Below are 12336 nucleotides of genomic sequence, written 5' to 3'. Positions count from 1 at the left end.
AGTGAGGGGAAGAGAGAGAATCTCTTGGGAGATGAGAAAGAATGTGCCAGCTGGGGAAGAGGGAGTTCAGGAATCCCAGGCAGGGAAGTAGGATTCATAGCACAGCGGTATGGAGCAGTGCTCTGGAGTCAGGCAGGTGTGGATCACACCCCAGTTCCTTCTCTTATAACACAAGGGAATTAGGCCGTGCTACTTCTGGAGGTCTCAGTTTTCACTTGTGTAACGTGGAGATCATCGTCCTGTTGTGTACGGCTACGGCAGGGTTAGAGAGGAATGAATGCAAAGTGTTCAGCACGATGCCTGATGTACAGTAAGCAATTATTAAATGATAATTGTTATTACGGTAAATATATTTATACATTTAATAGGTGTCTTGTAACCATTACAGTAAATGGGACGGACCTATGAATGAACGACCAGGTGTGAAAGAACCGTAACAAAGTACAGCAGAGATCACTCAGCCCTAAAATGGAAGGAAGCGGCGACACACGCCGCAGCACGGACAAACACCGAAGACACTAACTAGGCTGCGTGAAACTAGCCGGCACGACAGGACAAGTGTGGTGTGGTTCCACTCACACGAGGTGCCTCGAACCTGCCAAGCTCAGAGACACCAAGGACAGCAGTGGTCCCCGGGGGCTGAGCGGAGGGAGGCTGGGGAGGACAGTTTCCTGTCGGTGATGACGGACTAGAGAGCGGGGAGGGCTGCACGACAGTGTGTGTTTTTAGTCATACACCTAACCTTGGCAAATTTTCAGTACCGTAGAAATGAAATGCTGGGATCATATGCCATTTTCAATAAAAATAAACCACCACCAACACGGAGAGTAAGACAGACAAATCGGGACATTTATCTGTTCAGGGTTTTTAAACTGTACTTATATTTGCAGACTGTTATGTACTTTCAGCAAAAATATGTGTATTTTTAGATTAAGTTTTGAAACTTTCAAAAGAGGGGACGAATCTAGGGTTGGCATTATGATTTTCCTAAAATCTGGACAGTAGGACTACCCTCTACATAGAGAAGTCTAACAATTGTATTTCCTTTTTGACCTTGGATTAGACCCAACAGGGGCTTGCCTTTACCAAGTGCTCCATGCTGGTTAACAGTTGTAAGTACATTTTGGAGATACAGACTTGTATTGGAGAATTTATAACCAAATGAGGACGTAAAAATGGATACACATGCGTCCTCACAGAGACAAGAAGTGCAGCGTTTGGAAAACTGTTCAAAAATAGATAAGCATGGAACCCTTAGAAAAGGGAATCTGTGTCTGGGCCGTGGCAGGAAGATGCATGGCTCACTGACCTGTGTCCCCTGGTTGTTGATGTCGACAGCATCACTCCACTCCGTTGTTACGTCCTCCAGAGATTCCACTCTCAGGAAGAGGCTGGGAAGTAAGTCTTTGGTCTTACAGTCTGGATAACTGGAAATCTGATGATATAGTTCATGATGAATTGAGCACTCAGAAGGAATTCTTCTGCAATAAACCTCAAACTTTGGAATATCTGAAATAAAAAAAAAAAGGCATATGCAGACTTAGGCCTTGAAGACAAAGACAAAGGGATATTAAACATAATGCGGCAGGGGAAACTTCTTGAAGAGGGATGAATGATACTTTTTTTTTTTTAAAGATTTTATTTTATTTATTTATTTGACAGAGAGAGAGAGAGACACAGCGAGAGAAGGAACACAAGCAGGGGGAGTGGGAGAGGGAGAAGCAGGCTTCCCGTCGAGCAGGGAGCCCGATGCGGGGCTGGATCCCAGGTTCATGACCTGAGCCGTAGGCAGATGCCTAATGACTGAGCCACCCAGGTGCCCCTGAATGATACTTTTATTTAAACATTCTTCACAGGATCACGGGTAGCTACTGAATTAAAAACCTCCGCAAAGAATATAGGTTTTATATGATTTAAATTCAATGCCATAAAATATACCTTTGATGTTTTCCTTTATAAGGATTGTTACTGGACATCTGTTGTGGAAAATTATTCGAGGACTAGGGTCTTCTGAGAGGGTTAAGTAAGTCACTCCAAAGTGTTCTTGATATGTCAGTGCTACTGCCCTAGAATGAAAGCAGATCAAATGACAGAAGTGCTTTAGAAAAAAATGAATGCTTACTCTCCTGGTCCATATTTATTCAGATCTGTAATATTCACCACTCTACAATGCCTTCTCTTTTATCCACCAGAGGAAATGTTTCCAGAGAAAGGAGGCCACCCTCTCATCCATTAACTGTCATACGCTAATTATAGCTTTACCGATTTTTTTCACAACGTTAACGTATGATTATCATAAAATATTCAAAGACGTAAAAAATTATTTAAAAGGGGAAAAACATAACATCTACCAATTAGAGAGAATTAGAGCCAGCCTTGCACTAACCCTGCCTCCTACCCTGCTTTCCTCTTCACATGGAGTGCCTTCTTCCTCAGCAGTGCCTGGTAAGTTTTGGCATAAGAGGAGCTGATGCACTTTTAGAAGGAATGCTAGAGAATCTGGGTGCTTGCTCTTTTTATATTCTAAAGGTAGGCAGGCTCATAACGCCCGCTGTCAATATTCACAACATCACCGTACTTTACATGATCTCCACTTAGACCACCAAGGGCAAAGCGGTCTTAATTGGCACTGGAAAAACGGCTGTGTGGACACAGGCTGCCCTGCAATGGAGAGACAGAAACTTTCCAGTTCACACCACAGACAACCAAACAATATTTCATATCAAAACAGGAAAAAAAAAATCCTCTCTGCAGTTTAAATTGCATGGACTGATCAAATTAACCAAAGGAATCGGTTATTTGCCAAATGGGGCCCTCAGTTTACACGGATGAAGAGGAGTTGATAATGCGTTGAAGAATTTCTCATTTGCCATTTATCCTGTTCACCAGTGTGAGTCCTTCCCAAAGATAGTATTTGCCTGAAATGCCAAAGTGAGCTGTCCGTTAGCATTTGGGGAAATCATCTTAATAACACCATCCAACGTGCACTGTAGAGTGAGGGGAGGAGAGAGACAGGAGGAGATGGGGCTGTAGGAAGTGAATTCACTGGCAGAGTGCAGTCCTTGGATACATACCAAAGTTCTTTTCCCAGCCTAATTTTGAAAGAGCCGGGGCAAGCCAACCTCAGAGAATTTCTTCTTGCTAGCCAAGAAAGCTAGGGGCCAGGACTAACATATGGTAGTTTCAATCTAATATCTAGTTTAGTATTCATAGATAAGATTAAATTATATTAATAAAATCATGTCTTACAATTCTTAGAATTTTAAACATCATTCCCAAATGCAATCTTATTTAAGATTTTGTCTTTCAGTTTTAAAAATAAATTTTGTTTTCTCGACATAGGTTCACATCACTTTCAAAAATGCTTCCTTAAACTCCCCACACTTAACTTCTCCAGCCAGAATATAAATATAACCACTCCTGTCCAGGATCAGAGATGAAAAGTGTTTATAAAATGAGGGATATTTCTGAATGCTGTGAAAGAAGAAGGGATGGATGTAGGGAACAGGGCCTTACTATTATGGATAACATGAGTTAGGAAGTTATCTTTTAAACTATGACTACTAGAAATCTCTGTAGACATCAAAAAGTTAGGAGAGCTAAAGTCTCAAAGTCCGTAAATTCTCAATCACGAGAAGAAGGCACCTCTGGTAAGATCACGATATGTTTTCTTTTGTACTTTTTACATATACCATAAATAAGTTATTCCTGACAGCTCCAGAAGGGACGTATTGCATGCAAAACAACCACAAACTAAAAGTCCAGTATGAACAAACCATTACATGTCTCCGGCTTGATTCTGTGGTTGTTATTTGCATAATTGGTAATGGGTAATGGGAGCAACTTGCGTGCAGGAACAACCACAGAACAGAGTCTTCTGTGACTTGTATTTATCTAAGTTATCTCTCTTAATGACTTTTAAAGAAAAATTCCATTTTGAAGTCGACGTAAAATATGGGAAAGGAAAAGCGTTTTCCAACTTGGCCTCCCTCATATTTTAACCCTTGACAGAGGCTAAGAAGTCCTCACAGAAGGCGATCTTTTCCTTGCGATGTATTGCCACTAATCTGTGGGACAAACACTATCATACCCGCCCCCCCCCCCGCCCCAGGATAAGCTGCGTCAGCACTAGGGAAAAATCTCATCAGTAGTACACCAGGACACGCCACATGTGATCACAACATATGCCCAATGCATACAATGTCTAGAAGCCATTAAAAATAAAAGTAAAACCTAGTTTTACATCCAGGGAGCAGGGCACCTGGATGAAGAGCCACACCGACAAGCAGAGAAGGGCGTTCACACGGATGTACCTGGTGCAGAAGCCATTTCCTCCGCAGTTTCCGAAGGGCACTGCTACACTCTGTCTGGGAAACTCTTGTCTAACTATGGCCGGCAGGCTCCAGCAATGGGAGCCGGCGGCACCTGCCGAGGGAGAAAAGGCCAGCAAGATCTGTTTCTGAAGCAGGGATGTGTCCAGCGGTGACTGGCTGATATCAGGCATTAAGTCCCAGCAAGGAAGGGAGCTGGATTTCACAGCAGGCTGCTCTCCCCCCGGGCAAATGCTGAAAGTAGCACTGTCTGGAACGTGAAAATACTGAAAAAAAGAAAAAGACAATGCCGAGATAGCACAGTGGCTACACCAATGGAGAGAAGCTAAGCTTTTGAAGGCACAGCTTTTTTTTTTTTTTTTTAAAGATTTTATTTATTTATTTGAGACAGAGAGAATGAGAGAGCCAGAGAGCACATGAGAGGGGGGAGGGTCAGAGGGAGAAGCAGACCCCCTGCTGAGCAGGGAGCCCGATGCGGGACTCGATCCCGGGACTCCAGGATCATGACCTGAGCCGAAGGCAGTCGCTTAACCAACTGAGCCACCCAAGTGCCTGAAGGCACAGCTTCTAAGAAACCATAACCATGGATTCTCAGGAGGTAGGCAGGTGGGGGTCACGGGCATGTTAGAATCCCAGTCCCACGAGAAAACCCTAATGAGCCTATTACAAGCAGTGGGAGCAGGGTCTGCTTTCCTAGACATAATGAGACTTGATAAGGCCGGGGTGATTTAGAAGGTGATGCAAAGTCCTCAATGGCCCCCCGGTACTGCAAAAATCCAGATGTCGTAAGGGTAGACATGCCACGTGTTGGGGAGGGGGTCCTCTTGGATAGGGATGGCCGAACCGAAAGGGTGAGCCCTGAGCCCTGCGGGGCCTTGGGAAGAAGAGAGCTGATGGACTGGGAGCATAGAAGACAATTTTCGTGGAAGGCTTATCCTGAGGGAGGAGGAAGCTCTGATCCCAACCGTCGGTTGAAATTCCACAGGGTTTGTGGCACGGTAGAGAGTCTCGGGATTTCAGCCTTAAAAAGGACCTTGAGAGATACTTTATTTAAAACTCCTCTTTCATATCTGAGGAAGCTGCTTCCCAGAGAGCTGACGACTTGTCCAACATCGCAGAGGTGGTGAAGTAGCAAAGCCCTGCCAGCACCCGGCTTCCTGCTTCCTGTTTGGTGGTTTTCCCACCGTCCCACACGGTCTCCCCTGAGAGGCTAGGGGTTAGCATGTGTCTTTAAGCAAGTTCGCACACCTGCCTGAAGCAGGGTGGGGTTGAGAAAGGGGACACTCCTCAGCTGCCCAGAAGAACGCGGGCCTTCCCCCGGTCTCCAGGAAGCCGAGGCAAATCAGGTCATTGCGATGCTGGTGGTGTGGCTCCTGCTGGCTACCACCATTTCCTGGGTGTCGAGCCTTTTTACTCATATTACCTCATTTAGTCGCCACCCAAAACCTGCAAGCAGTGTGAAATTATGCCTATTTTCAGATAAGGAAATGTCAGCGTGGAAAGCCCTGACCCAGTGTCTCAGAAAACTGTAGGCGGGGAGAAGCAGGAGAATTATCCGCTCACGTGCTCATTCTCTGGCCAAATCCTCACCTAAAATGCGAACATTGTTGACCTCTCTGTCCCAGCTGGGTATTTCTGGTCACGTATCCTATCAATACTTTGATGAACCAAGATGAAATTCTACTATTCTGACATTTTTGGAAATACCATAATGCACTGTAAGCTTAGAAAAGTAAGACTTTCATCCCATTTTACTGTTCTAATGTAATTTTTAGGAGCTGAAAGGGATAAAAATAAATGCAGACAGAGGTAAAGAAAGAAAATAGGTTCCTGTGTGATAGTTTCAATAGCATAAAACAACAGCAGACCACTTAGCATATTATGTGTTTAAGTCCTTTGAAAAGATCTCATTTCTCCCTCAAAATACAAGTGATCATTTTAATTGTATAAAGAAGTGAATCAAAAACCCTTCTTGGATTCATTTTCTGCATATTCTGCCAGTGAGATGGCCACATAAATGAGCTGGTACATTTTCACAGTTACTCTCCTCGTGGGCAGAGAACTCAGTGCTCCCAAATCCCTGGCTCCACTGGGGCCCAGCCTTCTGACCACATGGCTCCTCTCGGCCCGCAGCCTGGGAGGCAGATGTTCTTTTCCCTGAGACCCAGGGGCCGGTCCTCAGGCTCGTGTCCCTGCTGTTGGGGCTCTGGGTTAGCAAGCGTGCTAGAAGTGTGTGCTGCAGCCCTGAGCAGATGGGGTGCCGGAGGCACTAATCCGGCCGTGTGTCAGGATCCGCTGCTTTTGTAGGATTTCTGCTCATTAATTACCTCGGAAGCGCTGCCCAGGACATCCACGGTTTTCATTCAGTAACAAGTAAATTTCTTTTTACCTGTATTCGGTGTTAGTTTTTTTATTTTTTCTAGGCTAAAAAATTAATCTTACTTATTGCTAATGTATCAAAACTGAAGACAAATCAGTCAGGTTATGAACCGCTTACCTCCTTTCCAGAGTGGGGTTTGGAGACAGATAACTGTGGTTTGAAGAATATTTGATATGGCATATTATTGATTATTATAGTCTTGTCTTCAATCTGAATAATTTGTATGCCCTGCTGTACCATGGAGGAAATGCAGAATTGACATAACTGCAAGACAATTGAGGAAAGAATAATTTTTATAAAATACATTAAGGCAAAAAATATTATATGGCATATAAAAATTTCTTATTTTTAAAAGGCCATTTTATCTATCGGTTTGCCCAGGATAGTACCAATTTTACCTTTTGTTCCAGAGTATTTATCGGAGTCCCCCCTCAGTCTCAAAAATGTCTCCGCCCCTAAAAGGGGTCACTATTTGCAACAGGGTATCCCAGTGAACCAGTTCTTTCTGCTGCTATGGTAGAGTGATAGAGACTTGTTTTCAAGTTATTTAACCAATTCCCTCACAAAATATTTATTTATAAACACTTTTATGTAAACAGATGTCACTCATCTTTTCAACATAAAGAATTCAGTTAAGCATTCCTCCCCCTTTTCCTCATGCTCATCCCAGCAGCTACCTTGCCAAAGGCCTAGTGCGGACCACTGGGCGTTCTGAGAACTTTAACAGTGATGACGATAAAACAAAACAAAAGAAAACAAGGATTGGACCTCCTATGTTGCTTTCTTGCATGCTGCCTGTTGTCAGTATTGATGCGTGTTAACTCACAGAATCCTCACAAAACCCACATGGGGCAGCTATTCTTAGCCCCATTTTATGGAAGAGGGAAGTGAGGCTTAAAGAGGTTAAGTAACTTGCCCACGGTCATAAAGACAGTTGGGATTGGAAACCATGCAGTCTGATTCTAAGGTACTGCTCTTAACCTCCACATATCTTCTCATTCCCTTACAGCGCTTTATGAGGGACAGGTGTTCAGAGAAGATACTCGTTGCCTAACGATCCCCACTTAGTAAGTGGTAATGTCAGGATAGCAGTTCTCAAAGTGTGGCCTGGGACCCTGGTATGTGTGTGGGGGAGTCTTTTGAGATCCTTTTAGGGGGTCCAAAGGTCAAAACTATTTTCATCATAATACCAAGATGCTATTGTCTTTTCCACTCTAATTCTCTAATGAGTGTACAGTGGAGTTTTCCAGGGGTTATACGACCTATGATGTGATCGCTGTCATGGCAAACAGAATGTATGTTTGTGTCTTCTTGCATTCTAAAGTTTTTGTATTGATTTCTAGTTTGATGGGTATCAATGGCTAAAACCCACATAAACAAAAGGGTTTTAGAGGTCTGCAATGATTTTGGAGAGAGTAAAGGGGTCCTGGGACTAAAAAGTTTGAGAATCGCTAGGAAAGAAAAAGGAGTTACAAATATATATAATAATATATTTTCCAACAGTCTGTTCATTCATTCACATTTATTCAGCACTTGCTGTGGCCACTTTGTGAGGTGCTGGAAGTATTGGGTGTTAGACTGTGTACTGTGACATTCTTTTCCAGGTTTTGATGGTCGATCTCAACTTCCAAGTCTTCAGCTTTGGGTGATTCACGCTTACAGCTCTTTGCCATTTACACCCATGTTACAGTCTTTTGGCCAGCAGTGCATAAACATGTGTTGCCCAGACAACTCTGAGGAAATGGATACCAGCCTTGAATACCGAAGAGAAACCAACTTCTTTGTATCAGAGAAATTTATTTTTAAAAAGTTACCAAATGACACTAACTTTTTTTCAAGAAGCTCTTCAAAGATGCCTGTCAAAATCTAACTTCTCCTCAGAGAAGGGTCATTCTGAATCGTGCTACTCTGATGAAGTAGCCCTTCTTCTTCTGATTTGGGAGGGTTAAGATAACGAAGATAGTATGAAGTACAGCGTGAGAGCTCAACACGGGACACGATGATATTGTGCTGCCGTACACACAGGTTAATGTGATTTGCTACTGTATTACTCAGTTGCTTTTCATAGGCTTTAGAAAAGATTGATGCTGAAAATCATACACCATTTGTATTTAGTTAAATCAACTGATGAAGTAGGTTTTCTGTATTCATATCATCCTGGGTACCGATTCTCTGTTCAGGAACAGAACTCCCTCATAACCCTAGGTTCTATGGGAGGATCAGAGTTGATGTTGCTCATGATGCCCTTTCCAGGAACATAACCTTTGCTATGGGAGGTTTGTCCTTTCACTCAGCGCTCAGAATGTTAGCAACTCTACTTCCCACTCTAAGAAAAGGAGGCCAAGCATAATTTGTTGATATTTTGGAATAAGTTCATTTTTTCACCCACATACGATCAATCAAGTGACTGCTGAGTGTTCTGAAACAGAGCGGTTATTGGATAAATTATGTGACATGGCTTTTATCACTGGTAAAGGAAAAGAAAAACAAAACCCTGTGAAACAGAGAGGTCTAAGAAATCACATGTTTCACTGTTATAAATTGTCTAGAGCATGTGATGCCAAAAAGGGACTAAAAAGAAAAGGGTAGACTCATATTAAACAGGTTGAAGAGATGGCATGCTATTCCCCCTGAGCCACACAGACTTTGATCCTACCTTCTGATGTCCTGGGAAAGCACCAAGTCTTATTTCAGCATCAACAAACCCTTCTTCGTCCAATGATACAACCTCACCATTACCTCCATCTTTCCACTTTGGAGACGTCACGTTATGGACCAGTTTAATCGCTACTGACTTGTGCACAGTGTTTGTATTTGCCCAGTATATTCCAATTTGAAAAGCCTCCTGGAAAAATAATGCCTCAATTATAAAGTATTTTTCTTAACTTTGACAGTTTTACCTCAATTCACAGGAAGTTTTTTATATTATATAATAAGTCTACTTAGGCAACCAAATCCCTTTGTGAGTTTTGTTTTTGTTTTTGTAATGGCAACATACATTTTATTTTAGTTCTCAGAGAAATGTTTTCTTGGATTCACAATGGAATTCATATTTATGGAAGGAAAAAAAAAACCCCAACCCAAACTGTGGCTCCCCTATAAATAACAAAGACTTAAAAACGGAGGGTTTCATTTCATTTGACTAAAGAATAATATGCAACCTTAGGTACATGTAGGTCAACATTCCAATTCCATAAGGTAACATCATCTGATTATTTAAAAAAAAAAAAAACCACACAGGAAAAATGCAATTGAATAAAGATGTTCATGAACTAGAGCTCAAAAAAAGGACTCTCCAATTGTTCCCCACCAGGAAAACAGTTAGGAGTTCCTTGCATTCTGTTTTCTTACAGATTTATGTGCTTTCTTGAAATGGGTTAGCCTTATCAAGAAAGTTCTCTTGTGATGGAATATAGTCTCGCTGTGAAATTCTGTTTTACATTAGGGTCCCCCCCCGCCCCCCGCCAATGCGAGTAATGACTCCGTATTGTTATTATCAACAATTGGGTGGACATCCATGATTATGGACATCTAAGTCCACCTATAAGGGGAAAGGGGCCCTGATAGAAATAGTTGCTCAGAAATCCTCAATTTTACCCACCTTGCAGATCTCTGAGAATTTCTGTAAGAACCACCAGTCTACCTAGGGAGCGGGTTAGCAGAGAATATGGCTCTATATCCTTAACATACCCTGAGTAGGCCAATCCTAATGCTTGTCAAATATCCTGTACACAATGAAAATGAAACTGTAACTAGTACAGTTATCAAATTTAATGATAACTCAAGCATGACTACTGCTGATGGGGAAAAAAAAAGACATCTGAGAGGTCTTTGAATATCAAAGAACATTCCATACCCCTTACATATGCATCTAAGAGGACAGTTTTCTACAACTGATTCTGTTAGGAATATAAATGCGACCTCAGAATAAAGGCTAGTTGTTGAAAGAAAAGAATTCATATTAGCTAAAAAAAAGTTACAGTACCTGAAAATTAGGAGGGATAATAATTTTGCCAGCAGGAACCTGTAGAACAATCTTCTCTCCTTCAAACAGCCAGAGGTCCCACTTGGACTGATTGATAAGCAGGGCCCAGGGTAGAAGCTCTACCAACAAGGTTCTAACATATGGCTTCCAGACTGACAGCTTCACTCGCATTGGGCTATCCCACTGACTCAGCTGTTCATTCCTGTTCCAAATACCACATCCAAGAGACTCAATGAAATACAATGACTTCAGTATTCATGAAATATGTTTAAGGATTCCAGACACACAATGCTCTTGTATGACACCTCTTCACACTAGAATCATTCAATGCTGAATTTGCATTCAGGAGAAACTTCTCATGCAATTATGTTCTAGATTATGAGTAAAGCAGTCCATAAAATACATCTACCCAGACGATAAAAGGTCATATTCTGATATATGCATGCAAATATCTTCTTTTTAAAACACCTTTTGGGGCGCCTGGTGGCTCAGTCAGTTAAGTGGCTGACTCAATTTCAGCTCAGGTCATGATCTCAGAGTCCTAGGATGGAGCCCCATGTCAGGCTCCACGCTCAGCGGGGAGTCTGCTTGAGATTCTCTCTCTCTCCCTCTCCCTCTGCCCCTCCCCTTGCTTGCCCTCTCTCACTCTCTCTCTCAAATCAATCAGTCTTTAAAAACCTTCTTTTATGGTATCTAACATTTTGGTGAATGGTCATTTATTTATTAATATTGAGAAGTGTTTGTAGAAAAAGATTACTGGAGAACATTACCTGTCAGAATCCTTTTTATTATAGGGCCACATGGGTTGAAGGGACTTTTCTGGCCCATAGAATTCGTCAAGGATCTGATTAACTGTGCCTTCAGGGTGTATCTTAGTGGCTATTTGCTTAATGAGGGAGGTTGAGATAGGAACGGCACAGTGGGAAGGATCGTCTTCTTCTCTAGGAAATGGAAAAGAAAAAACAGGAGTAAATATCAGCTTTCTAAGGTGATCTACAATTTATTGAAAAAAAAAATTGAACTATAGATATATTATAGACCAATACCTTTTTTGACACTGAGTCAGTTTTCGGGGATTTAGGGATTGGTGACACAGTTTTTGGATGATCTGGGCCCTGGCCCCTTCTCCCTATGCCCGCCCCCCACATGCCTGGGTGAGAGCTCTATTCATCTCTTCTTCCACTAGAGAAATTATGTGTCAATTAAATTTTCCAATCCCTCTTGTTTATATCTAAGTTTAATGAAAGAGGCTGAATTTTATCCAAAACCATTGAAGAGGATAAGAGAACACTAGGCAGGGCAATTATAAAAAAACATTCTCATAAGATAAGGATTCATACAAAGAATTCTATCCTCCTTCTTCCCCTCAATAGTATAAGATTGCTTTTCTTCTGAATCTCTCTTAGGAAAACGTAAGGACTTTTCCAGTACCTTGCTTGAAATGTTAGGTGATGCACAAGGTCAGGTTCTATGTTTTGCAGTGGTTTTTCCTGTCCTTTTCCGGGAATAATTTGTGTTTCACTCAATCCCAGACTCCTTTTCTCCAAATGTATGATAATGGGGTCTGGAAGATGACTCCTCATGATAAAAAGAGGGCTGAACACAATCTATAAAAACAAAAGGACAGACAACTTTCGTAT

General features: G+C 42.1%; 1 protein-coding gene across 1 annotated transcript in view; it reads right to left on the bottom strand.

Moving 5' to 3' along the window:
* VPS13B (vacuolar protein sorting 13 homolog B) overlaps positions 1-12336 on the bottom strand; it is a 743427-nt gene that overhangs the window by 39672 nt on the left and 691419 nt on the right. Inside the window, exons 46-53 of the mRNA XM_081817134.1 lie at positions 12128-12303; positions 11467-11637; positions 10697-10898; positions 9368-9556; positions 6829-6975; positions 4314-4597; positions 1939-2066; positions 1310-1509 (exon numbers count right to left, since the gene is read on the bottom strand). Of these exons, the coding sequence (XP_081673260.1) occupies positions 1310-1509; positions 1939-2066; positions 4314-4597; positions 6829-6975; positions 9368-9556; positions 10697-10898; positions 11467-11637; positions 12128-12303 (1497 nt within the window). The remainder of the gene's footprint in view (positions 1-1309; positions 1510-1938; positions 2067-4313; positions 4598-6828; positions 6976-9367; positions 9557-10696; positions 10899-11466; positions 11638-12127; positions 12304-12336) is intronic.

This window comes from Leptonychotes weddellii, chromosome 4, assembly GCF_054177405.1.
Source record: "Leptonychotes weddellii isolate Sample4059 chromosome 4, ASM5417740v2, whole genome shotgun sequence".
NCBI lineage: Eukaryota > Metazoa > Chordata > Mammalia > Carnivora > Phocidae > Leptonychotes > Leptonychotes weddellii.
Note: the sequence above shows the minus strand (reverse complement) of the source record. Positions and strands in the feature narration are given on the sequence as shown.